Source organism: Lagenorhynchus albirostris, chromosome 16 (genome assembly GCF_949774975.1).
Source record: "Lagenorhynchus albirostris chromosome 16, mLagAlb1.1, whole genome shotgun sequence".
Lineage (NCBI taxonomy): Eukaryota > Metazoa > Chordata > Mammalia > Artiodactyla > Delphinidae > Lagenorhynchus > Lagenorhynchus albirostris.
The window spans coordinates 51,750,882-51,773,331 of record NC_083110.1 but is presented as its reverse complement, the minus strand read 5'-3'; the positions used below and the strand labels follow the sequence as shown (position 1 = coordinate 51,773,331).

The window sequence follows — 22,450 nt, the reverse complement described above, 5'->3', positions numbered from 1 at the left end:
AGATCCCACTACTGCTTTCAAACAGCAAGAGCTTCTTCTTCCTTGCCCCACATAAATAGATATTCTTAAGAAAGAAAAGAAATCCACAAGGGATCTCACAAACCTGATGGTCAGAATATCCTTTTCAAATCACCCACACTGGAAACACTGGAAACAACCCAAATGACCAGCAACAATAAAATGTATAAATAAAATTTGAAGTAATTCATACAACACAATCCTGCACAGCAATGAAAATGAACATGCAATGGTTGGCTGCCTGCAACAACATGGACAAATCTTAAGCAAGACATACAGGCATATATACTGTATGATTACATTAATATAAATTTCAAAACCAGGGAAAACTATACTATATTGTTTATATTAGAGAGACACAATAGTGGTAAAATTATAAAGAAAAGCAGGTTGTACTATCATACAATCACAGCAGTGAACTTTTCTTTAGGGAGAGAGGTGGTGACATAATTGAGAAGGGAAACAAGGGGTTTGTGGGTGCTGACAATGTTTTCACTCTGGGTGGTAGTTACACATGCATTCACTTGAAACTATTCAAAAACATTAGCTTTTTTTTAAAAAAAATTTAATTTTAGAATAGTTTTAGATTTGTAGAGAAATTGCAAAGACAGTACACCCCACATCCAGTTTTCCCTATTATTAACATCTTACATTAAGGGTGGTATATTTGACACAATTCATGAACCAATACTGTGATACATTATTATTTATTAAAGTCTATACTCTGTTTAGATTTCCTTAGTTTTTTACCCATTTGCCTTTTCTGTTCCAGGATTCCATCCAGGAATCCGTATTTCATTTAACCATCATATTTCTTTATGTTTCTCAGACTTTCTCAGTTTCTCAGACTTTCCTTGTTTTTGATGGTCTCGACAGTTTTGAGGAGCAGTGGTCAGGCATTTTGTAGAATGACCATCAATTAGAATTTGCCTGATAATCTTCTAATTTTCTCATAATTATTCTGGGGCTCTGGGTTCTGGGGAGGAAGACCACAGAGGTAGAGTGCCATTTTCATCACACCATATTCAGGGAACATACTATTAACACGACTTACTCTGTTGATGTCGACCTGGCTGAGGTAGTGCTGGTCATGTCCACTGCAAAGTTACTTTAAAAAAAAAAAAGAACTCCTTTCTACACTGTAATCTTTGGAAGGAATTCACTGCGTGCAGCCCACACTTAAGGAATTCTGCTCTACCTTGTAGAGGGTGGAGTGTATACATAAGTTATTTGGAATTCTTCTGCATGGGAGATTTGTCTCTTCTCCCCTATTTGTTTGTTTATTTATCATTTACGTATATGGACTCATGAATATTTATATAATATTTTGGGTTATAATCTAATACTACTTTATTTTGTTGCTCAAATAGTTCCAGCTGGAAATCGGGAGCTCTTTCAGTTGGCTCTTGTAGTTCTTTGACATAACCTCATTATTTTGTTTTTTTTTTCTCAGCACTTCTTTAGTTTTTGGCACAAGATGCTCCAGGCTCATCTTGTGTATTTCCTGTCCCAGTCCTAGAATCAGCCATTTCTCCAAGAAGCTTTGCTTTCTTTCACTGAAAAATGTTATTAGAAATCAAAATTTGGGTGCTAGGTGCAAATCCACTCTTTTTTATGCACTTTTTTTTTTTTGCGGTACGCGGGCCTCTCACTGTTGTGGCCTCTCCCGCTGCGGAGCACAGGCTCCAGACACACAGGCTCAGCGGCCATGGCTCACAGGCCCAGCATCGCTTCGCGGCATGTGGGATCTTCCCGGACTGGGGCACGAACCCGTGTCCCCTGCACCGGCAGGCGGACTCTCAGCCACTGTGCCACCAGGGAAGCCCGAGCATCCCAATTTTTAAAATGTAAAACTTACTGCCATCGGGCTTTATCCTTCAAGGAATTTTTCCTAGCGCTGCTCCCCTCACTGGGGCTGTCCTCCTCTTCTGTCTCCAGACTTCGACTGCAGCTTCTGATGATCTGAAAGATGCTGTTGACGGTGGACTCCTTCTCTGAATTCTTTAAGCCATTCTGTCCCACTCGTTGTAAGAAATTATCTTGTCCACTATAATCGGCTACAAACTACAGAAAAATATATTGAGGATTTGTGATTGCAACTTCACATACTACATCTAAATAACCTACTTAGCTAGGGAAACGAAATCGTAACAGTCATAAATAATGGCATTTGTGCCTATTTTACTGGGGGAAAGAAAACCTCCAGGAAAAACATTTTTTTCCTTTCACCGCATGAAATACCAAAAGTCACTCTTGTTTCCACTAAGACAACTTTAGTCCCGCTAGGAATCAACACTCCACTTTGAATTTACAACATAAAAAGCAATATTATTTCAAGGGTTCCCTAGGGAGAAGATTAGCCACTTTACAGAGGAAGGACAAGGTTATTTTATCCTTGTAGTGAAATTGAGAAAAACCATGACAAAAGTGTATTATTCTATGGAACCGGATAAAATTACTGGGGCCCAAGAAAATGATGGAGAAAGGGGGACATTTTGCTTTATTTATTTCCCATACATCTTACGGTATAACACAGAGGCTTCCTGCTGGTTTATAAGCTCTTACTGTCTGTATTTGTGATCAGGAAGTTTCTCCCATCAGAAGTCAGAGTAAGACAGGCTGGGACCTAGGACCCTTTGCTGGGACCTGGGACCCTTTGCTGCAGTGATGGGACCTGGGACTCTTTGCTGCAGTGCTGGGACAGGGGACCCTTTGCTGCAGTGCTGCAGTGCTTGCACCTGGACACACCTCTCCTCCAGCAACAAAATGCAAAGAAACAGTACAGGACTAAAAATAACCGGAGGCAGGCACAGTTGGGGCAAATTCTAGACCCAAAAGATACAAAGAGACCAAAAAAACCCAACTGCCACTTTTGAAGAGTGGGGAGCAAAAGCAGGGTACTGAGCATGCCCCATGCACACAGCACCACGAGAGGGGTTGGCAAAACACCTAAGCCACCCGTCTGGACCGACCCCTGGACACATGCCTACCCTCACCCCATATAAGGAACAAGCTCTCCCCACCCCCGCTCAGGGAGCTGCAGCAGGGGCCCCAATAAAGCCTTGCCTGAATTTCTTGTCTGGCCTCTAGTCAATTTCTATTGGCTGGGGAAGGCCAAGAACCCTGGTCGGTAACAAGAGGGGCAGCTAGGCCATGAGATAGGGTGTTCCTGCCTTCTGAGACATGAGGGAGGTGGTGTGGGTGCAGCTTTGGGGGGCTTGCTTTAAGCTTTCCCCTCCATTTCTTGCACTTTATCCCTCCCTCATAAGCCAGGGAGATGCAAGCCCGTAGTGCTGCCGGCACCTGTCAGAGGTTCTAAGTCTCCCTGATACCAGGCAATGCTTTTGTTCCCAGGTGACCTGGAAGAGGCTGCAGTTTTAGGAAGTTTTCCCACTGCCACTGAGAAGGGCTGTGTATGAGTGTGTGTGTGTAAGGTCAGCAGTGGGTGCTGTCACCATGGTGAGAATGACTCTAGATTTCGGTGTGGGACTTCCAGGTATGGGACTCCTCAAAATTCTCTGTAAAGTTCCCCCTTTTAGTCCCTTCTATCGTTTCTAAACACTATATAAGAGATTTCCATATCTTCTTCCATTTCTCAATGCCCTTCTCTCCAATGCCCAATGCTCTGTGTCCAAGCTCTGTGGTCTCCTCCATGCTGGGGGTCAGGAATGAGAAGCAATGGGCTGGGGGGAACGGAGGCAGTGCGATCAGGAGCCCAGAGCTCGTCCTTAGAAGACGTACCAGATTCCCACAAAGGAGGAAAGGAAGGCAGTATTGACTTCCCTTCAGTCTTTCTTCCACTGATCCAGAAAAGTTACCACTATCGCTTGACTTCTCGTATCCCCTGCACCCAGACATTCCCACCCAATAAGAGAGAAGAAAACCCCATCAACCTTTAAAAAAAAATCAGGAAACAATACCCATTTGCACTTGTACTTTCACACTGCCCCATTAAAGCTAACTTAATATTAAGCCCCAGCAGCGTTAGTTGGCATTCTTTTCTCTGGAACGTTCAAGGACCTATTACCCAACACAACAGTGACAACTGATAACCCTGGGCTCAGAAAGGTCTCTCTTCTGGCTTTAGTGAGTGACAAGCCAGGCGGCAACAACGACTCACCAGACCATGAGGATTTTGAAAGGCCTCACCTCTAGAGTTTCTTCTTGGGAATTGTACCTCGGGCAAAGCTTCATGAGGCCAGAGGCTCCATCAAGCACCTCACAGAGCTCTTTCAGAAACACCCCGCAGAACGGAACCACCTTACAGCCGGGGATGTGCAGCGCCCGAGTCACCACCTTCCTGTACTCGCAGGAAGATTCGTGCTGGGCCATGGCGTCCTTCAGGCTTCTCATCGTCTCCAGGTCAGACTGGTCCATAAACTGCCACATTTTTAAAACTTTTCTTGACCTATTACAAGTCAATGACATTTTGTTTTTAGACTGAAGGAGAAATAATATAATTTACATGAAATAGCCTAAATTCCATACAAAATTCATTTTATTTCATGCTTTCTTTCTGTTTTAATATTTATTTAGGATTCCCCAAATGATGTGACTATTACTTTAATAAATTGAAACACAAAATTAAATAGGACAGATACATACAAAAATACATGTGGGGACTTCCCTGGTGGTGCAGTGGTTAAGAATCTGCCTGCTAATGCAGGGGACACAGGTTCAATCTCTGGTCCGGGAAGGTCCCACATGCCGTGGAGCAACTAAGCCTGTGTGCCACAACTACTGAGCCCACGTGCTGCAACTACTGAAGCCCACGTGCTCTAGGGCCCGCGTGCCGCATCTACTGTGGCTGCGTGCTGCAACTACTAATGCCCACGTGCCTGCAAGCCCATGCTCCACAACAAGAGAAGCCATTGCAATGAGAAGCCTGCGCACCTCAACGAAGAGTGGCCCCAGCTCGCCGCAACTAGAGAAAGCCAGCGCGCAGCAACAGAGACCCAATGCAGCCAAAAAACGAACACACACGTGTAGGAGGAGTTAATTTCGGAAGGTGGGCACTGAACTTAAGTTTGAGTTTTTCTGATTTCCCAAAAGGGAAACTTCCTGGGTAATATGGTTTCTACAGGTATTTATGGAGGATCGCCGGCAGAAAATGTGTTCCATCCACTCCTCTTGATCTTTTAAATGTTATTGGATTAGGCCAGTCCCGCAGTGATACCCACAAAGCCTGTTTTGACCTCTTCTGTTGAATTGCTTCTACTGAATCCAGCTTTGACATTAAGTCACTGGCCTGTCTTGAGGGACATTATCTTAAAGTATTATTTGCAGAATAGGATGTTAAATGCGATTTTTCCTACTTTGAAATTGCTGCTGAGAACAACAGCTGACATTGAACCCCACCTTCTAAAGAGAGGCAGTGGGTTGGCACCAGGAGACCCAAACTGCTCTGCCCTCAGAGGTCTCCCACGCTCCATCAGCAGAGGAGCTGGGTCTGAGCAGCCACGTAGGGAACGCTCCTTTGGAGAGGGCTGTCAGGGCACCATATGTGAGAAGGAGGAAATCACCCAAGTGCAGGGGCTTCAAGGGAACTCCATGGAGAGGCTGATCCGTGTCCCGGCAGTTTGTTGGTCAGAGACTGACTGGTGTGTGATTTGCTTGGGGAAGTCTAACGATGAGAGGCTGCCTTGAGCTGCCTGATGGCAGCATGAGGGAGAAGGTTCCAGCGGGCGTGGCTCGCATTTGCAGACTCTGGGCGGGCAAAGCGCTGGGTGTTTCTGTGAGTCAGGAATGGACTCTGAGAGTCAGTGGGGCCTGAGTTATCTTGAAAGGCCTGCCAGTGAGGTGACCTTAGTGGAAAGAGTCTGTGAGGGTAGGACTTCCAGAACTAGACACTGTAGCGGGGAGGACTGAGTAGTCAGCCAGAGGTGCACTGCCCCTTACCAGGTAACGGTGCAGGGAGGTGGCTATGGGACAGTGGGTGAAGTTAAGGCAGGTAACTAGGAAGTAACCCTGAAACCACCCCTCATGGCTCTCAGTGGGGGCTCCAAGGCCAGATCACCGCTGCCCCAGTCAAGTAACACGGGCTCCCTTTACCCCTCCACCCTTCTCCTCTCCTCTCCTGCCCATTTCTTCTGCAGGGACGCTGAGTTGGAGGGAGAGGGAGAGAAAAGATAAACCATATCTTCCCACACTCCTGCAGCTTTCTGAGACTGGTTGGGCTGCAAAACTGGGGAAAGAGTGAAGCTTTAAATGAGAAGTTGAAGTTTTGATTTATATCAGACTGGATTAAAAGATCATTATGTAATATCTAAGATATCCAAAAGACATAAAGAAGCACAACATGACAAACACCCACACATCAACCTCTCAGTTTAAAAAAATAAAGCATTAATAATATGATTGAGGCCCCAATGGATTCCTCCACGAGCATATCCTCCTCCCTCTCTCACCACAGGGGACCACAGGGGACCACAACTGCGACTTTAGTGCTCTCCTTCCCTTACAATTCCTGATACTTTCCCAACACACGCAGATATCGCTAAGCAGTTCGTAGAATTGTTTGTGCATTTTTAAACTTCATACAAACGGTGTCACATTGTAGGTAACTCTCAGGCAACCTGCTTTTGTGGCATTGCCGTACGATTCTCAGGTTCATTCACGCTCATGGGCGTAGGTGAATGAGACTGCTTATTAACTACAGAAGTGACGGGGAAAGACACAGCGTCCCCAGAGACACGACCCAGAGTTAGGGGAAGGAGAGCCAACTGGCAGGTTTGAAAGACAGTGAGGTCAGAAAAATAAAATTGTCTCCTGATTTCACCCCACTAAGTTCAGCTTGTTCTACAACCAGTTCCTTATAAGGTGGTGAGAGTCCTTTTGGGGCCATGGAGTAGAGGTTTAAATAAATGAAGTGAATACATGAATGAGACTTGGTTCTCATTATTTAATCATCCTTCTTTCCGTGAGTAATGGAGCCGTCATAGTACTCTGGGGGGCAAAAGACAAACCTCAGTAAAGATCAAATGATTTTTTGTTAGATTGAGAATTGACACTTTTAAAAAACCTCTATTTCTTTTTATGATTATAAAGGTAGTAGATGCCCATCGTAGACGACCTGGAAAATACCAAAAATATAGAAAATCCACCCGTAGTTCTTCCACCCACAGACAACATCAGGTATATTTCCTTCCAGTACTTATTGTATTTGTGTCTCTCTGGTCTAAACATTTAATACATTTTGTTGTATAAATATTGCTGAGGTTATTAAGTATAGACCGCTTTGTTCCCACGTAGTTTTACGTATTTTATGTTACTTGTTTTCCAGTGATATTAAAAATGTTTTATAAACATAATTTTTGGTGGCTAAATAATATTCCATTGTATGACTGCATCATGTTATTTCCCTCATTTTTCTATTGTTGTTCATTTGGGTTATTTTATTTTATTATTTTAAAACTGAAGTGTAGTTGACACTTGGGTTATTTTATATTGACATTAAAATTGAGTAAATCTTGTTATATGTAAATCTTTGTACTTCTAATTGTTTCCTGTAAACAGCTGAGAATTTAGTTTGAGGAAGCAAAATGTATAAAGTATACAGAAAAGCAGTCACTTAACAGTAAGAGCCCCCTTCTCATCTAATCGTTTTAAAAATAAAAAACTTTCAGTTATCTTGGTGTAGTTCAATTACCTGTAATCTAAATATTTTCAAACCTGAAAGTACACACATGAGCTCTTCCTCCACGATCATTCCATCATAAGGACATCTAGCAACTCACCTCCTGTATATATTGTTCCAGCTGAAGAGCTACTAAACTTGGTACTTTTACCCATCTATTTGTAAAGATCAGTTCAGTTTTAAGCCAAATATAGGAGCATGAAACTAGGTAGCAGTGGGTCTGGGGTGCCCAGGAATCAGTGGTGAGGTTAGCTCGTTTGGGGTTATTCCTCACCTAAGAAAGAGTTACCTGACTCTATGGACTTCTTGGATTTTGAATTCAAACTAAGTTGGGTCTAAAAGTCCCATTCACCCAAGGCCTCCACGGGTCATTCTGAGGCCATTCTTGTATCAAGAGAGTCTCTAATAGAGTGGTCCCCAGCTTTTTTGGCACCAGAGACTGGTTTCGTGGAAGACAATTTTTCCACGGAACAGAGGTGGGGGGGATGGTTTCAGGATGATTCACGCGCATTATGTTTACTCTGCACTTTTTTTCTATTATTATTACACTGTAATATATAATGAAATAATTATACAACTCACCATAATGCAGAATCAGTGGGAGCCTGTTTTCCTGCAACTAGATGGTCCCATCTGGGGGTGATGGGAGACAGTGACACCTGAATTATGTGGCTTATGTTCAGTCTACTCCATAAGATGCAGCTTAACTGTCACTTGCCACTCACTGATGGGGTTTTGCTAAGAGTCTGCAAGCAATTGACTTATTATAGTCTCTGTGTAGTCAAACCTCTTTGCTAATGATAATCTGTATTTGTAGCCGCTCCCCAGCGCTAGCGTCACTGTCTCAGCTCCACCTCAAATCATCAGGCATTAGATTCGCATAAGGAGTGCGCAACCTAGATCCCTCGCATGTGCAGTTCACAGTAGGGTTTGAGCTCCTATGAGAATCTAATGCCGCCACTGATCTCACAGGAGGTGGAGCTCAGGTGGTAATGCGAGCGATGGGGAGTAGCTGTAAATACAGATGAAGCTTCTCTCGCTCACCTGTCACTCACCTCCTGCTGTGCGGTCCAGTTCCTAACAGGCCATGGACCACTATCGGTTGGAGACCCCTGCTCTAGTACATGGTATGTGGCAGCCAACCTCCAAAGATCCACGCGTCCTCCTGCGGTGTGGTCCCCACACATAATGAATCAGTGCTGGTCCTATGTGACCAGTCCAATATGGCAGAAGTGACAGTGTATTACTCCTGAGGCCAGGACACAGAAGGTACTGCAGCCTTGCTCTTTTGGATCACTCACTGCGGAGGGAGACAGCTGCCAAGCTGTGAGGACAGTGACATCCCGAAGAGAAGACGTGAAGTCCCCAGACAACAGCCTGCACCAGTTTGCCAGTCAAATACAGAGGGTAAGCACCATTAAAATAGAACTATTTTATCATAATATGATCATTCTTTTTTCTTTAAGAAAAGTAACACAAATTCTTTGTAGAAAATTTATCACAAAGAGAACCGAATCATCTGGATAAAGCCTCCTATTCTCCCAGTATTTTTCCTCCTTTCGAGCTATGCTTGGTGCGTTTGTGTGACCATTTTAAATGCCAATGACATGATCATTTGAGTTTATTCTTAGTTGAGAAAGTTCAAAAGGACAGAAAAATTTCCAACTCAGAATTTTCCCCTCCACCCCCAACCCTGAATCCCTATGTAGGGCCTGGAGAATCAAAGAAAAACCTCGAAGTGTTATGAAGCAAGATCTATTTATAGATCTATCTGTAGATTTATAGAACCCTCAATGGGAAGGTGAATCTCAGACAACAACAACAGCAATCACAGGTCCTCTTTCTGGAGCCTTACTACATGCCAGACACACATACTCAACACTTTACATTATCACATTAAATCCTATGTAAAGGGGTAGGTGCTTTTCATTATTGTCCCCATTTACAGATGAAGAAACTGAGGCTCAGTGAAGTCAAGTAACTTGCCCAGATCACACAGCTATTCGGGGCGGGGAGCCAGGATTTGATTCTCTGCTATTCTCATTCGACCATTCATACTCGTCTCCTTCACACCACACTTGCACCTGCAAGAGTGAGAAGCAGCTACTTTGTGCAAGGTAACCAAAGCTGAAACGGAACAAGGCAGGAGGCTTTATTGGCAGAACGGTGATCTTCTTATTAGCTTGATGGAGAAGGCGTAAGAGCAGGATATCACAGAGGTTAAGGGCACGGACTCTGAACTCAAGGTGGCCTGCAGTCACATCCCAGCCATGCCAGGTGACCTTGGGTGAATGACTTAATTTCTTCTTACCTTAGTTAGAAGTTTCTTCTTTTGTATGGTGTGGGAATAATAATAGTATCTACCTCAAAAACTGTTCTGAGAATTAAAAGATTTAATGCATAGAACATGTTTAGTCCAATGCTTGACACATAGTAAGTGTTCAATAAAAATGAGAGCTAACATTATTCAATGCTTATCATCAGTGGTGACCACTGTTATTTTTAAGGGCAGTCAGTAGTTGGGAGCTTATAGTGCTGGGGTAATTCGTAAGGCAGAGCTGGGAAGAGATAGGTAACAGTGGGGCTTACAGGGCAGGCAGGGGAAGAGACAGGTCAGTGATGGGGTTGATGGAGTTATGCAATCAGATACTTAGCTTGGCCAAGAGCAGGGGATCAGAGCAGACCCAGTGAATTAGGATCGTGACTTCTGAATTCTGCAGCATCTTTGAGGGACGTGGATTGTGGTGCTAGCAGAGGTTACTTCCCCCAAATAATCACGACTAATTGTCTGGTTTGGGTAAATATGGTTACCCAGACAATTAATTCAGTGCCATGCAGCTGGTAAGAGGAAACCCCCCAGAAAACCATATTCCCCAACGCCCATACCTGAGGCCAGCCAAGAACTCCATGACGGCGTTGTAGTTGCCCATGTTCCAGCAGCATTTGGCCACGTGCACCAAATACGAGAAGACTTCCCGCTTCTCCTCCATGGAGCCCGCCGTGAGGATCAGCCACGTCACCCAGGAGCTCACCTGCAGAATGCAGAGAGGGGCGTCCACTGAAACCATGCGCTGGAAGCTTGATACATACTTTTCCATAAGAAAAATTTTTTTTTAAAAAAGTCAGTTTAGTATTAGGAAATGAAGGACCCAGCCAAGAGACTGAATTGAAGCTCTAGCTCCATCACTGCTTTGCAATGGAATTAACCTCTCTGTATTCTTCAGCTTCATCTTTAAAATGAGGCTGAAAGGTAATTTATACAATCTCTTTTCAGCTATAAAATTCCATGAGACCATAAGAAAACAAGGCCTAAGGATAACTATGATTTAAATGTATTTGACCAAAAGAGCAAGAATAAATGCAATCAATGCACTTAGCCCATAAATGAAAGTCCATTTGTCAATTAATAAAATGCATAATATTAAATGAAAAAATGCAAAAAAATTTTTTGAACTGTCTTTCACGAAAACATTATCTATTATGCTCCTCAAATGACTAAAAAATAGAACCAATATAGCACTTCATCTATGTTAACTCATGTATCTCTCACAACAATCCTAAGAGTCAGGAACTATAACTATGTTCATTTTATAGATGACGAATGAAGGACAGAGGGCCTAAGAGACTTGCTCAAGGTCCTCAACCAATAGGTGGCAAAGCCTGAATTTGAACCGAGGTGTGTGGCCCAGAGGTGTCCCTATTAACCACTCACTAAATGCCTAATGTATATACTGTTCCCCTGCTCTAGGCTTAAATTTAGTCTAGTGTGATTTGTCTTTTCTACTACACAGACTGGAGTATAATATTTAATAATAATCTACTACTAAAGTCCCCCCTTTATGGTATGCAGCCTCAAAATCCTTTGATTAATTGCTAAGATTATTTTGCTGCTACCTGTACTTTGGTGCTTGGAACACTAGTGTTCACTTACGTTACTTTCTCCATCCTGGCTAAGGTCTGGGCTGATTAAGTTCAGTTGTTAATAGATCAAAGCCTTGGTCTTGACCCCACATGGCCCATTAGTTGTACTTGGTTTAGCAACAGTGCTGAAACCTGGGGAGCAACTCATTTCCCTGGCTTGAGCGAGAGTGAAGCCTGAACAGAGAAGCCTACAGGGAAAAAAGAGTTCAAGGTCTAAGGCAACCACTTCCCTGACTCCCTCCCTCCAAATAAAATGAGAGGAATGAGTGGCATTTAGTGCTGGCAGCAACCGCAGAGGGCAGTCCAACCCCATGCTTCCAGATCAAGAATCCAAGGCTCATGGGAGAAATGATTTGCCAAGGTCACAATTCTTGATGTCAAAGCTAGGACTCCCAGGCTGGTGCTCTTTCAGCTGATGAAGGGAGCTAGTTTTTGTAAACTTGGCACTGGTAGGTCCTTCTAAGCACTCAATAAGAGATGCACATTTGAAGACAGAGATGGAATCAAAGGAGAAGGTACCGAGAAGAGTACCAAAAAATGATTAAAAAAATGAAAAAAGCAGAACAGAAGAGATTGATGCTGAACATGTCTTTCCTCTCCCTACACAAAAACAAATAGGGAAATAGCAACAGAGAGTTTCAGTGCTAAAACAGGGTTATAATCTGGTAGCAGCCAGGAGCGCTGCAGTAACAATCGGTCTCTTCCCTTCTGAAATTTGCTGAAGCAAAATGTGATGGGCCACCTGCCACCCCTGAGACCAGCACGAGCCCAGTGGGCTCTAAGCAGGCACCACCGACTTCTACCTGCTCTGGACTTGGCTGAACTCTTGTGAAACATCAGGAGGACAGATCTGGAATCAGACCCCTAGGACAAGCCGTAGTCCAGATCATCCTGCAAGGAATTAAGAGCCTCTTGGAAGAAGATAACCATTCGTTTGATCTCCTGGGACTGCTTTGAGCACACAGGAGCCCTTTGGGATTCCCCAAACCAGCCCCTCTCCTGCAGCCGTGAGTAATCCCTGGTTCACTGTCTCCAAGCTCTTTGCCTTCACCTGGTTACCCAGGTAAAAGTCACCAGGCTGGTGAAACTCTGGCTCTCTAGACCAAGACATTATTTTGCCAGTAAAGACTGAGTGTCATTAATGCTTCTAACCAATTCTTCCTTTGGTGTGATTAGTTTTGATAAGCCCTATCCTGCTCTAAGAAATCATCAGAAAACACTCAGAATCATAACATCATTGACTCTGAGCTGGAAATCCAAATCCATCTCCTTAAAATACAAATGAAACCCTGAAAAGTTAAAATAGATCTTCAAAGACACCCGATGCATTAGTTCTTCAAAGACACCCAATGCATTAGTTCTTGAGGCCTCTGGCTATATTTTTTCTATGGCTTTAGCTCCTTTCATGTTGAAATTGATGGCAAATCAGTGTCTTTGCAAAGTGTCTGTACTTTCAGGCTATTTTGGTCCCACACAGTGACTTATTAGTGCAATGACCTGAAAGGGTTAACATATCTTCCCTTGGAGAGGCCTGCTTCACAGAGCAGACACAGACCACCAAGTGGTTTGTGCCTCAGTCCTGATCACACATCCAGATTTATTTCCTATCAGTCAAATCATTTTCCATATACTTTCCCACAAGGCTAGGAAAAAAATAGTGATACCATATTTCACATGGAAACCTAATTTAAGCCAACTGTTCTGTCTCTGAGTGTGAGTCCCCAGGGCTTGGTTATTGAGATTATGTAAGCACTGTTATTACAAACACACAAACACACACACACACACCCCCCAACATCTGCTTACAGACTTCAGGGACAATTCTTATCATGGCCTAATGTATTCATAATTCCATAGGCATTAAGTAACGAGAGTGTCAGCACAATTATAAAAAATAAATGACACGAAAAGGAAACGAGCATTCAGTGATGACTGTAAAATGTAGCCCAAAGCATAAACATGGTCATATTTACTAAGTGGACAAGGGGATGTGTTGCCAATCCAGAAAGAATTTCAGGACACTGAAATCACACAGAAAAACACAAAAATCGCATACATGTACAGTACTATGACTCAAACATAGGGAGCAGTCCTAGGGCAGAAAGGTGTTAAACGTGACAGATTATTTTGCCTTATTTCAATGGTCAGCACAGCATAAAGAGAGAATCTGGCTCCCAGCCTAATTCTTTAAGCGTTCCTCCCAGAGGCTCTGTGCTTACCCTGATGACCCTGACCCCTTCCTACATGCCTACAAGTCCTCCACAATTGTTTTTTTTCTTTCCTTCTCAGGCCTTTCTCAGTACTCTGAGGCCCAGCCAAAGTGAAGAGCTTGCCCCCTCTTCCCACATCAAATGCCTTACTGGTATCACACAAGCTTCGTTTGGGAGGAATGTTCTCGTTCCATTCAAAATGACCTTTCCCTGGCCCACCATGTCTTGCCTGTGTCCTTTGTAAAGCCAAATCCTTATCTTGGCCCTTGAGGCCCCTGTCTGTTCTCCAGTCTCACCTCGGCTCTCTCTACTACACTCCTGCTTTTAGGGAGGTGAACCAGGCTTTTCCCACCCTAGGGATCTTGCACTGGTTGTTCCTTCTGTGGGAAGCCCCCCCTCTGCCCCATCCCTCCACCTTTGATGTAGCTAGTGTTGACTCATCCTTTGGGCAGAACTGTGCTTAGACCTGCAGTCCGACCCCCTGCCCATGCCCTGAGCTACAGAGGCCCACGTTGGCCCTCATCCAGCTGTGCTCCCCCACAGAGTGAGAAGTCTGTGGGGAGGAGGGAACCTGTCTGTCCACTGGCTGTGCACCCACCTCCAGATGGCTCACCCCTGTACACCCAGGATTCCCAATCCCCTGTCCAAACAGCTCACTTCCAGGCCGGCAAGGGCCTGTTTTCTAGATCAGTCCTCCTGAGGGTAGATCATAACTCTAGGCCTGAAGGCTGGCCAAGTGGGGAGGGTGGTGTATTGATGGAGTTTATACTTGAGGCCTGAGGTGTCCACACGATACACAGGCATACGAGCCAGGATGGAAAGAGGAGGTGGGAAGGCCACAGGCGGGCCTTCCTTTGTACCTCGTGCTGAAACCCCTAAAGTCAGGGGCAGGGCCGCCTTCAGGAATCTGATGAAAGCCTTGCTGTCTTGAGGAGGCCTGTCCTGATGTCCCACCTGGGCTGGGTCCATGTGCTGTGCATTATGTGGGGCCCCAGACTCCCTGGACAGTCAGCACCGTGTTCCCTAAAAGGCTGACTTTGGGGCTGCCGTGCTCACCAGCAGCAGAGCCCACTGTAAGTGCTTAAGGAGAGTCTATGAATGAACGCATGTGACCTCCCCTGGGAAGGCCTTTCCGATGGCTCACCGACACCCCACATGCAACTTCCTCCTGCTTCTCCTTCACTGAATGTCGGACCTTGAGTGCAGCGTCACGTCTGCACTTGGGTTCTCACAGCTGTGTGGCTTTACATCTGGCTTAGCTTTGTTATATTTGTGTGCCTGACTCTTTCACATGGGTCTGTTCTGTCTCCCCCCCCAGACCTTAAGTCCTCGAGGGCAGAGACCATCTTTCCCACATCCCCACTGTGGGGATGCTCGGTGCCCCCGACCGGCAGGCAGGCCACTCAGAGTCCCAGGAGGCCGTAGGCAGAAAGGATTCTCAGCCTTCAAATGGTCAGATATTATATTTGGGAAAAGGCCTGAACACTTCCTACTGCTGTTCCCAGGTCCAGAAAAAGGGGACAAATGACTTCCTGCCAAGAAGTTTTTTTGAACATGCTGAGCAGAAGTTTTCGTAGAAAGATGATCCTTTGTAACAGGTATCTGGTCACCCTCACTGCTAAGTCCAGCCTCAAATGGTGAAATCTAAAGAAGGCAATGACAGTCTCTCTAGACAAAGCTCCTCTGAAGCGGGTTGTATGCAGTGCACATCTATACCTGCCCTCCACTGAGCTTTACTAGAACAACCCTTGAACTAGAGAATGTGGCATGCTTGCGCAGGCAATACACTGACACGCGTGCGCACGCGCACGTGCACACACACACACACTACCCCTGCCCAGGCGGTACTCCTCACAACATGGAACACCAGCATCAAAATCTTCACAGTGGTGGTAGGGTGTTTATTCAAATGCAGATTACAAGGCCGCATCCAGACCTAGAAACCAGTCTCTCTAAGATTGCAGCCCAGGAATCTGCATTTTTAGATAACTCCCTGGTGTTCTTATATACGCTTAAGTTGAGAGCTATCCCAGGGGTTCGGTGTTCCTTTCTGCGCCCCTGAACCTCGAGTCAGGGAAGCATCACTTCTGTAGTACCTGTCCAGTACTATAAGTCACCACCTCTGTGACTGTTCTTGGGCTGTCACCGGTTTGGAACGTGGAAGGAGGAGCCAGCGGGAGATAGCATAGCATAGCTGGTGGGGAGCGTGGGCACCGGAGTTGAGTGGACCTGCCTTCAACTCCCAGTTCCACTGTTACCCTGCCCAGGTCCCTGAGGCAAGCGACCTACCCTCTCTGAGCCTCAATTCCCTTTTCAGTAAAAGGGGAATAATAACACTTACCTGATAAGACTGTTTTCAGGATGAACCTGGAGGCTGTATCTAAGATCTCAATGTGATGCTCAGTGTGTAGTTAAGGGCTCAATAGATGTTTACTACTGCGGCCACCTGCTGCTTCTACAACTACTATTAATATTGCTACCTGAGTTGTAGAGAAGCTGAATTCCAGGAAGCAGAGCACAGAAATTCAGAAGAGAGGAGTCTCCAAGTTCCACTTCCTAACTACAAGGAAGGAAGCAGCCCAAGGCCGAACCAGGAAGAATCTGTGGTTGCCCTGAGAAGGGTTTGCGCCCCAAGCACAGCCTGTCCTAAAAGGATAACTCATATTTCCTCTTCTCTGAAGGCGTCCCTGACTCCTCATTAGGAATAAATTAACCATTTTTTTTCTATTTAAATTGCTCAATCCCATATACATATGTAGATATTTACATATATGTATGCATAGGAGTATTGCTAGTACCTTGTTCTGAACCACTCTCTCCCAAGTGTGAGCTCCTTGAAGCAGAGGCCAGGACTTAATGTCAGGGTCTTGTACTAAGGATGCAGTGGCCATCAATTTACACATGCTCAGGCATCCTCCTTGATGTGAAGTGAATGCAGAAGAGTCTCTTGAACTCCTGGTCCTGCTTGGCATGGTTCCACCATGACTGTGTTTAGGAGAGACTCAGACGGAAAAAAGGAGGCACCTGAAGGTGGTTTCTGGAGAAGCCCTAAACACATCTTGGATTATACTCTCAAATTGCATCACAGTTGTCTATAGAACAAACTCTAAACCTCTTCTTTTGGCCTTCAAGCATGGTACCATATGATCTAAATTTACACCTCCAGCATTAATTTTCACTGTTGCCCGCCACTCATCTGTCTGACATTCCAATCCTACTACATTTTGTACCATTTCTTATTCTCTGCCTATTCTTTTTTCCTTTTTAATTTTAAAAAAAAGTCTACTTAAATACTCTGTCTTCTTTGCAGATATTACATTAAAAAAAACTGTCTTAAGTACTTAACATGTATTCATTTAATCCTACAACAACCTAATGAAATGTATGTCATTATCATCCCATTTAATAGATGAAATGGAAACAGAGAGGTTTAGTCACTTTCCCAGTGTCACACAGCTAGTAAGTTGTGGAGGGAGGAATCCCAACCTAGGCAGCCCAGGCCCAGAGCCCAGGCTCATAATACTGTCTCTGCAGGCACAAGCTGGTTCTTGAATGCTGGTATTTCTTGGGGCTCTGTCCTTGACCCTTCTTGGATCTCTTCTTATGCTACGTCCTCTTCTTAGATGATTTCTTTCACTTACCTGGTTTTACCCACCTCTCTGCTGCTGTCTCTGAATATCTATCTCTTGTCCTGTATATCCAAAAATTAACTGGACCTTTCCACCTGGAGGGCCCAAGGCCCCCTCAAGCACACCCTGATCCCAGTCCTTGACTCTTCCTTCACCTTCCATTCCCTCATCCAACTGACTGCCAAACAGCCCAGATGTCACCTCCTCCGGGAAGCCTTTCTTGAATCCTCATATGTTTAATCAAAATTACTTTATCACTGCACTGTGACCACTTTCCCCCTGTCCTCTGTCCCTGGAATTTGAGCTCCTTGAAGGCAGGCATTGTTTTACTCATTTATTTCCCAGCACAGGGTCCAGCATGAGTGGTGGGTCCTCAGTAACTTCTTACTTTGAGTCCCACACAAAGCACAGCAGCCCACTCCCTGTCAGTGCTGCCCTTCTCAGAAGTGTCCAAGGGCCTGAGTGCCCAGGGCATCTGGAGGCTGCAACCCCACCCTATAATCACTTGTCTGCTTGTCCTTCACCCAGGAGGCTCAGAGGCTTGTGCTGGGAAAGGATACTCTGGGAGCCATGGCATAGAAGGCCTGTGGACATTTGGGCCCATGACTGGAAGATTCCATTTTCCCTGAGAGCACTGGGCATCAGAGAGTTAGGGTAGCGATGGCTTTCTCGTCTGCTCTGGAATGAGCTGGGACCATTCTGAGGTGCCCTGAGTGATGTTCAGGAAATGGCCTCCCAGGTTACTTAAGTCCCCCGATGGGGAACTCACTGGCTGCAGGCCACACTGCTTGGAAAAGGGAGAGAGAGAAGGTTGTCTTCCAGGGCCACCGAACAGGTCTGGAGGTTCTGAGACCTGCTGTGAATCACTCTGGGTCCCAGGGCAGGTGGACACCTGTCACAGGAAAGGAAAACTGAGCCCAACAAGTCACTATTTCACTTGCAGGGCCCAACGGCAAATGTTTGCCAATCGCAATGCGGATGGTGAGCAGGTAACAGGAGACCAACAGTTAAACCGATACCAATGATCAAGCAGGAAGGAGAGAAGGGAGGGGAATAAAATCGTTTGCATGTATTGGCCTATGTTCCCCTGAAGACAAGTCTGTGTGAAGAAACAAAGGATATTGGCATCCCACCAAGATCAATGACATCCTGCCCGGTTGGACCCTGGTAGATATAATGGATCACTAAGAAGAAGATAATTAAATCTGCCGTCTGTGCAGTACATGTGTGTAGGGGTGAGCTTCTGTGAATGAACTTGTTAGGGAATAAATCTGATGAAAACCAGAATTCTGCCTCTTTAGCATCCCTGTTTCAATGGGAGGTGGGGGAGAGAAGGGAGAACACTGGATTTGAAGCCAAAGAAATGCAGGTTCACCGCTTGGCACTGCTTTTCACTATTTCTGTGACCTTGAGCAAGTTTCTTACCTTCCCTGAGACTCAATTTCTCACCCATAGAATGTCCTGCCATAAGGGGGATGGTGTGTGGTAACTAATAAAAGATACAATAAATGTATGTAATGTGCTCTAGTGGTTGGAGCAGAGTACATGCTCAATAAATGTCAACTAATACTGATAATGAAAAAAAAGAATAAGCAGCTCCTTCTTCAAAGATGTTTCTTTGTGGAAACAACGTTGGCCTTCGTATCACAGTACCAGCTTCTCTGTTCTGTTTAGCAGAGAGGGAGTTCCCAAGGATTAAACTCTAAGAAAGAATGATCCTTTGCTTCTTTTAAAGAGGCCAGAAAGGAGAGGTAGAAGGAAGGCAGAAAAGGGGTAAGAAAAAAGTTGAGAAAAAAAGTATCCAAAGAAAGTCTAAGCGGAGTTGGTAGGGAGGGGTGGGAAACAGGAGATGGGGAAGGAGGATGTGGGCGAGGGCTGTCTGAGGACTTGTGGATATGGTTTGGTAGGAGGGGAAGTGCTTGGAAAATAGCAGTGAGTCACAGATAGGTTCTAAAGGGGCAGCTGCCCTGAGAAACCAGGGCCCTTTGTCCAGGAAACATCAGGTACATTGGACAGCAGTTACATTTGATTCAGAGTGGAATTAAACAACAGCACGGGACACTGGCCAGTTCAATACCTTTCTTACTTCATGAGAAGGACGTTATCTTTTCTAGGGGAAGAATAGATCCCAATTCCAAATAAAACCCAACAGAGCTGTACACGTAAGGCAAAAATTCTAGGATGTCCAGCACAAAATAAAAGTACTTGGTGTGCCTCCCCAACCACCTAACCTATAAAAATAAACAATGACTGTCCTTTGATGAGGTCATGCAACTGGTTGAATGGTAACTACCCTGGTGGCACAAAGCAACGATCTTGAGCCTGACAGCTGAGCGTGCAGAAATTCACTTTGGGAAGCAGACGACTGCCCAGGGGCCTGGCTCCAGCACTTCCACACTGTACCTGACACTTCATTTGTCCTGTTCGCTGACTGGCATGCTTCTTCATGTGTGCCTGTCCATCTGCAGCTTTAGATTTCGAAGTCTTGGCAGGCAGACCCTTGTGCCAATTTTGAGTTGTTCCCATGTTATTCTGCATACAGTAGGTGCTCAGTAAATATTCCAGCAGCTGTAGTTTTCTCTTTCTGCTCCAAAGCCCCAGATAGAGACAGGTCAGCCAGATTTTGTGGTAATGTGCCCCAAACTGTGTTCTGGGGACATGTTCTACCAGGATTTTGTGAAGAAAGTGTCTGGGGCCATACAGGTTTGGGGGATGCTGGGATAAATTAAGATTTCTTCACTGGCAGGATTTCTTAGAGCTTTAAATATGCTAATGTGCATGGTAAGTCTCCAAGAAGGGGCTAATATTCGGAGTTTCCCATATTCTTTATACCATATGACATTTTTTCAAAGGAATACTAGCATCTAGAAAAATCCTGGAATATTGGCACCAGTCTATCTGAGCTCCTACAGCCTGGAGACGACGCAGCCAGAGGCTCGTCTCCACTGGTAATTCTGGAGACCTCGGCCTGCATCTGCTCAACCTGAGAACACATTCCTCCATCTCTAGAAACTGCACAGTGTGAGTGGACTTCAGGAGGTAGAAATAGTCAGAAATGGCAGCATATGGTTTTGTAACAGGTGTCATAAATTCAGAATCAATATATTATTGTAGGAATTCTATAAACCAAGACACAAAGAAGATTTTCCTTAAAATCCAAAACGAGGAGATTAAGGCATGTGGGCAATTATCATTTCATAGCCAAGGCAGTCCTGAGGAAAGAGCCTAGCAGACTGGCTTTGAGCCATCTGGTTCTACTACACAGTGTGCCAACGAATATATCAAGGATCCTAAAGGTTATTTAGCTCATTTTCCTTATTTTATAGATGAAGAAACCCAAGAGAACCAGAGAGGTCAGGTGACTTGCCCAAGGTCAACTAGCTAGTGAGTGGTAGTGCCGGCGCTAGACCCCAGGTCTCCTGACCTCAGGACATCCTATAGTCACAATCTGCTGGGCTTCCGCTATCTCTCTGAAGAGGATCTGATGCACCGCCACCCCTCCCCCTCTCACTCCCTCCATCCGTGGGTCCAGAGAGGCAGGCTCCGCCTGGGTGAAGAAGCGGCACGTGCCAGCAAGGAGTTAACCTGGTCTGATGGGGAGAAGGAGAGCTGGGAGCTGCAGGAATTGCTGAAGACACTGACTCAGGGAGCCTAAGAGATGGTGAACAAAAGGAAGAAGAGTCAGGACATTGAGAAGCCCTCAGTGGGCAGCCGCCTGCCCACAGAGATTTGGGGCAGGATTCTAGAAGGGAGGCTGGAAGGAAGACAGGGAGAAATAATAGTTGGTGCAGTTGCTGCTTGTCTTCAGTGATGGCAGGAGAGGTCCGAGGAAGAGTCAAGAAGCCTCCTCTAAAAAAACAAAAACAAACTAGGAAAGGGACTTCTCTGGCAGTCCAGTGGTTAAGACTCCGCGCTTCCCATGCAGGGGGCACAGTAAGATCCTGCACAACGCAGGGCGCGGCCAAAACAAACAAACAAAACAAAAAAGAAGCCTCCTCTGCTTCCTTGAGGAGAGGGGGCAGGTGGGAAGAGCCCTCCCAGAAGATTTCTGTTGGGATGTGTCTTCTGGGAAGGGAGACAGCGGCTGCTCACCGGTGATGCTGGCAGATTATGGGCTGCGGACCCTGATGAATAGCTCATGGGCATAAAGCCAAGGACAGGAGCTGCAGAATTCAAAACTCTGGGCATGGGGAGGCTGGAGGGAGCTTCAGACCAGCAGAAGAGGGGATTTATTTTGGAGACTGGGGCCACGCCACGTGGCTGGCAGGACGTCGGAGTGATTTTGAGTGGGCTGAAGTTCTACTTGTTTTCTTCAGGAGAGTCAGTTAAAGAAGTTTGGGGGCTATTGACAGTTTTGGGGGTGTGCTGACAGTTCCTGTAAAAGTGACTGACCTGTTTGGGGTCTGATAGTTTAAGGGTTCCTTGAAGCCATGGCAGGAGTGGGTGGGGGCCAAACACAAGCCTTGCTTCTCCTGTGGAGAGAGGGTGAGTTTCCACTCCAGAGTGGTTAAAGACATGTTTCATATCTGGCTCAAGAAATCTCTTTAGAGAAATATTTACTTGGAAAATGCTTTGGGTACAGATGACGGAGACTGAGAAGTAGAAACTTCCATTTAAGTATTAGAAAGTGGCACATCTTACACCCAAACAAAACGGAACAGAAGCCCAGACCAAACCAAGACCATGTGTTTGGGGTGCTGACTGGACAAATACTCTTTCCTAGATGCAGGGGGTGGGGGGTAGGAAGCCCACGATCAAAGTCAGAAGTGCTAGATTCAGGTCTCAGCTCTAACATTTACGAACTGTGATACTGGGCCAATTACTTTGTCTCTTCTATTTCTTCAATTTCAAGCAGGCCTGTCAGCAACACCTACCTTACAGAATTGCAGGGTTAAAGGAAATAAGGTGAAAGTGCTTATACTTAGAAGCACAGTAGAAAGATTAGCCAATGTTATTAATATTAATGGACATGCATTCAATGACTTCCAGATATGGCATTTGGTTTTGTGAGGCACCTACATTTAACGTGGTATTTC

The 22,450-nt window shown here is 45.3% G+C and overlaps 1 protein-coding gene across 1 annotated transcript in view; it reads right to left on the bottom strand.

Annotated features, from left to right (window-relative positions):
- Nucleotides 1-22,450, bottom strand: part of PLCE1 (phospholipase C epsilon 1) — a 276,882-nt gene that overhangs the window by 69,308 nt on the left and 185,124 nt on the right. Inside the window, exons 4-6 of the mRNA XM_060126819.1 lie at nucleotides 10,541-10,686; nucleotides 4,168-4,426; nucleotides 1,877-2,082 (exon numbers count right to left, since the gene is read on the bottom strand). Of these exons, the coding sequence (XP_059982802.1) occupies nucleotides 1,877-2,082; nucleotides 4,168-4,426; nucleotides 10,541-10,686 (611 nt within the window). The remainder of the gene's footprint in view (nucleotides 1-1,876; nucleotides 2,083-4,167; nucleotides 4,427-10,540; nucleotides 10,687-22,450) is intronic.